The sequence below is a fragment of the Dipodomys ordii genome, unplaced genomic scaffold (assembly GCF_000151885.1).
Source record: "Dipodomys ordii isolate 6190 unplaced genomic scaffold, Dord_2.0 Scaffold321, whole genome shotgun sequence".
Taxonomy (NCBI): domain Eukaryota; kingdom Metazoa; phylum Chordata; class Mammalia; order Rodentia; family Heteromyidae; genus Dipodomys; species Dipodomys ordii.
The window spans coordinates 169,716-173,348 of record NW_012267537.1 but is presented as its reverse complement, the minus strand read 5'-3'; the positions used below and the strand labels follow the sequence as shown (position 1 = coordinate 173,348).

The following is a 3,633-nucleotide window of genomic DNA, read 5'->3' as shown; positions in this document are numbered from 1 at the left end:
GTCCTTGGAGACATCGACCAAGCCCCAAGGCTGGAACAAATCCTTGTTGTTTTATCATATTCTGACTGGTCTCAGAGTAATTATTAGTTAAAGTTAACTTTAGCTGTTGCTGCACATCTCTTCCCCAAAGATTGACAGGGACGTCTACCACAAATGGCTGTATTTTTTTAACCTGGCCTTTATCTGTTTTCCAAGTTAATTTTTTTGCACTTAACTGTGGGGCATCAGCATAACCCAGCCCTTGTAAGGTCTGGGAGGATTTTTGAGTTGGCCATTGCTTTGGCCACTCCCCTCTTTGGATGATGCTTCTATCTGCCCCTGTATCCACCAGTCCTTCAAATCTTTTCCCTTTTACTTGGAGAGTTAGCATGGGTCTTTGGTCTAAGGTTATGGACAGGCACGTAAGGTCGACTCCAGTGGAGCCTAGCCCTTTATCTCCTCTCTCTATCTCCTTAGCAGGGAAGTTGTCATGAAGAGAAGGCAAAAGCAGGAGCTGTGCAATTTTATCCCCGGGAGAAATGGACACCACTCCATGGGGGACATGGCAGAGGACCTTGATAGTCCCCGTATAGTCAGGGTCAATCACCCCCGGGTAAATTACTAATCCCCTCATTGTGGAGGAGGAGCGTCCTAAAACTATTCCTACAGTGCCTTCATCTAGGGGTCCTGTCATGTCCGTCTCCACAACCTGGATTCCCATCTGCTGTGTTAATACCCGTCCGGAGGTGGCACAGAGGTCCAACCCTGCGGAGCCTGAGGTTGCTCTCTTTGGCTGGGGGGTTGCTGCGGGTGCTGTCCGGGAGCCGGAGTCTGAAACGCCCCGTAAATTTTTGGGCCCTGGGGACGAGGGCCCTTTTCCCCGTTTTTTGGCTCCTGTTTCGAATTAGTGTTTATGATAGTTTGGGGAATAAGATGTCCATTGATGTCTCTAACTGACCGGCATTTGTTGACCCAATGCTTTTCCCTTTTACAACGAGGACACACTCCTGGAGTCCTTGGCGGCCTGGGTATGTTTTGCGCAGGACCACCATCTTGTGGGCACTGTCGTTTAAAATGTCCCAACTGACCACACCGAAAACATCCTTTTTTATTATTTTTTGCGGCCCTGGCAGCCGACAAGACAGCAGCCACCAGCCCCGCATTGGTCAGGGGGCCACCCACTTTTTTGCAGGCCTTTATCCAAGCTTTTAGGCTTTGAGTTTTTATTGGGACAATTGCCCTCTGACATTCCTTGGTGCTTTGTTCGAAAATGATTTGTTGTACAAATGGCATGGCTATTTCCAGATCTCCTAACACCCGCTCGGCTGTCTCTAGCATACGGGCAACAAAATCAGAAAATGGCTCATTAGGGGCCTGGACGATTTTTGTCAGATTGCCGGCCGTCTCTCCCTTGTTTGGGAGGGCCTGCCAGGATTTATAAAAAAGAGTATTAACCTGTCGATACACCTCAAAGGGATATCCTGTTTGATCTACAGCATAGGGTCCCTGCCCGAGAAGCATATCTTCGGTCCAGTCCGGGTGCCCGTCACGGACATTTTGTCTGTATTGGGCTTGAGCCTTGTCTTGAACAATTGACCGAAAATCAAGGAACTGCCCGTGATTAAGGCAAGTACGGGCCACTTCAAACCAATCCATAGGTGTCATAGCATTAATAATTAACCTTCGAAGCAAGGCAATGGTATAATTGGCCGTCACCCCATAAACCCTGACTGCCTCAACTAAATCTTTTAACTGGGAGTAGGAAACCGGCTCAAGAATTCTCTCATTGGTAATGGGATTCTCAAAGACTGGAAAGGCGGCCGCCAGCTGCGACCAGGTGTTTCCTTCTATAAAGTGACTCCGCCCTGCCTCCGGGCACGGAGGGGGGGCCGACAGGTGAGGGCCAGCTCCTCTCCTCCTTTCCGGCTGCTGCGGCACTCCTATTGTTTGGGGACACCATCCCCCATACCTGTCTGCCTCATACTCAGCGGCAGCCTCTTTTAAGTCATTATCAGCTGGATCGAGCTGCTCTCCCTCCTCCTCTAACATTTCTTCCTCTGAGTAACTCAAAGGATCACTGCGTTCTTGGTCCAGCCCTTCCTCATGTAGGGCTGAGAACCTGTTTGCCTTCCAAGAAGGATATAGGGGTCTCCTTGAGACCCCCTCTTTGTGGTCATCCCCAAGACCCTTTTCCTTTTGTGAGGGCTGCAGTCCCTCCTGTTTTAACTCTTTAGGATCCTTTTGTCTTCTTTCCCTTCTTCTTTTAGGCCTATTTCCCTCCCCTATACTTGATGCTAACTCTGATAGACTATCCTGATGCTGCGTTAGTACTTTGCGTCCTTCCCGGATTAAATCAAACCCTCCCTCCTCGAGGCAGGTGCGCACCATCAAAAAGACAAACCACAAGGGAAGAAGCAATGCAAGCAACCAATAATCTACCGTAATCAACATACTGGGGAATACTTACCGACGTCTCCTCTCCACGTGTTGAGTTCTGGCTCCTGTTTGGCCTCTCGCGCGGGTCCCGGGTTTCGGCACCACTTGCGGCAAACGCCTTCTCGGCCAGCGAGGAAGAACGACCACCACACCAGGAGTCTTCTCAGATCACGCTTTATTGGAGAGCCTTTAAATTGATGGGAGAGCTTAAAAGCGAGAGAGCATGTACCCAAAGCATGGCTGTTTATATAGGGAGTAGGAACCGTTTTTCCCATTGGTCGTCTGCCTTTCGCCGTCACCAGGTGCCACGGGATTGGCTAGGGACTCTACCTGGCTCGCGCATGCGCAAAGCCCAGGACCCACCGTCCTGCCAAGCACTGCCTAATAGGGAGTTACCTCAAAACTGCAAGGAAGTGGGCGGCGCCTTCGCGCCGGCTCCCCACACCCGTTAGTGGGAGATACGAGTCTAATGAAATTTCCTGCCTAGGCTGGCTTCGAACCGTGATCCTCAGATCTCAGCCTCCTGAGTAGCTACGATGACAGGCGTGAGCCACTTGAGTCCGGCACACCTGTGTTCTTTGCTACTCAGGAGGCTGAGATCTGAGGGTCGCGGTTCAAAGCCAGCCCGGGCAGGAGAGTCGGTGAGACTCTTACCTCCCAATTAACCAGCAGAAAACCAGAAGTGGCGCTGTGGCTCAAAGTGGTAGAGCGCCAGCCTTGAGCAAAAGAATTCACAGACAGCACCCAGGCCCTGAGGTCAAGCCCCACAAGCGACCAAAACCAAACAAAAAGAACCTCCACTCAGTCTTCAACTCTCATCTGCATGGGGAGCAAGAAATATTTCTCTTTCTGCTTCTATTTCAACAGTGTTATATTGAAATAAATCCTTGCTAAAACTTTCACCTGTGAGACCTTTCTTTTTTTGGCCAGCCCTGGGACTTGAACTCAGGACTTGGGCACTGTTCCTGAGCTGCTTTATGCTCTACCACTTGAGCCACAGAGCCACTTCTGGCTTTTTCTGTGTATGTGGTACTGGGGAATCCAACCCAGGACTTCATGCATGCTAGGCAAGCGCTCTACCACTGAGCCACCTTCCCAGCTGAAACTCTTATTGGCGCTGGTGGCTCACGCCTGTCATCCTGACTACTCAGGAGGCTGAGATCTGAGGATCACGGTTCAAAGCCAGCCTGGGCAGTAAAGTTCATGAGACTCTGATCT

General features: G+C 50.5%; 1 protein-coding gene across 1 annotated transcript in view; it reads right to left on the bottom strand.

Annotated features, from left to right (window-relative positions):
- The window catches only part of LOC106001575, a 5,323-nt gene extending 2,956 nt beyond the window's left edge, over positions 1–2,367 (bottom strand). Inside the window, exons 1-2 of the mRNA XM_013036641.1 lie at positions 1,068–2,367; positions 67–873 (exon numbers count right to left, since the gene is read on the bottom strand). Of these exons, the coding sequence (XP_012892095.1) occupies positions 67–873; positions 1,068–2,367 (2,107 nt within the window). The remainder of the gene's footprint in view (positions 1–66; positions 874–1,067) is intronic.
- Between the last annotated feature and the right edge of the window lie 1,266 nt (positions 2,368–3,633).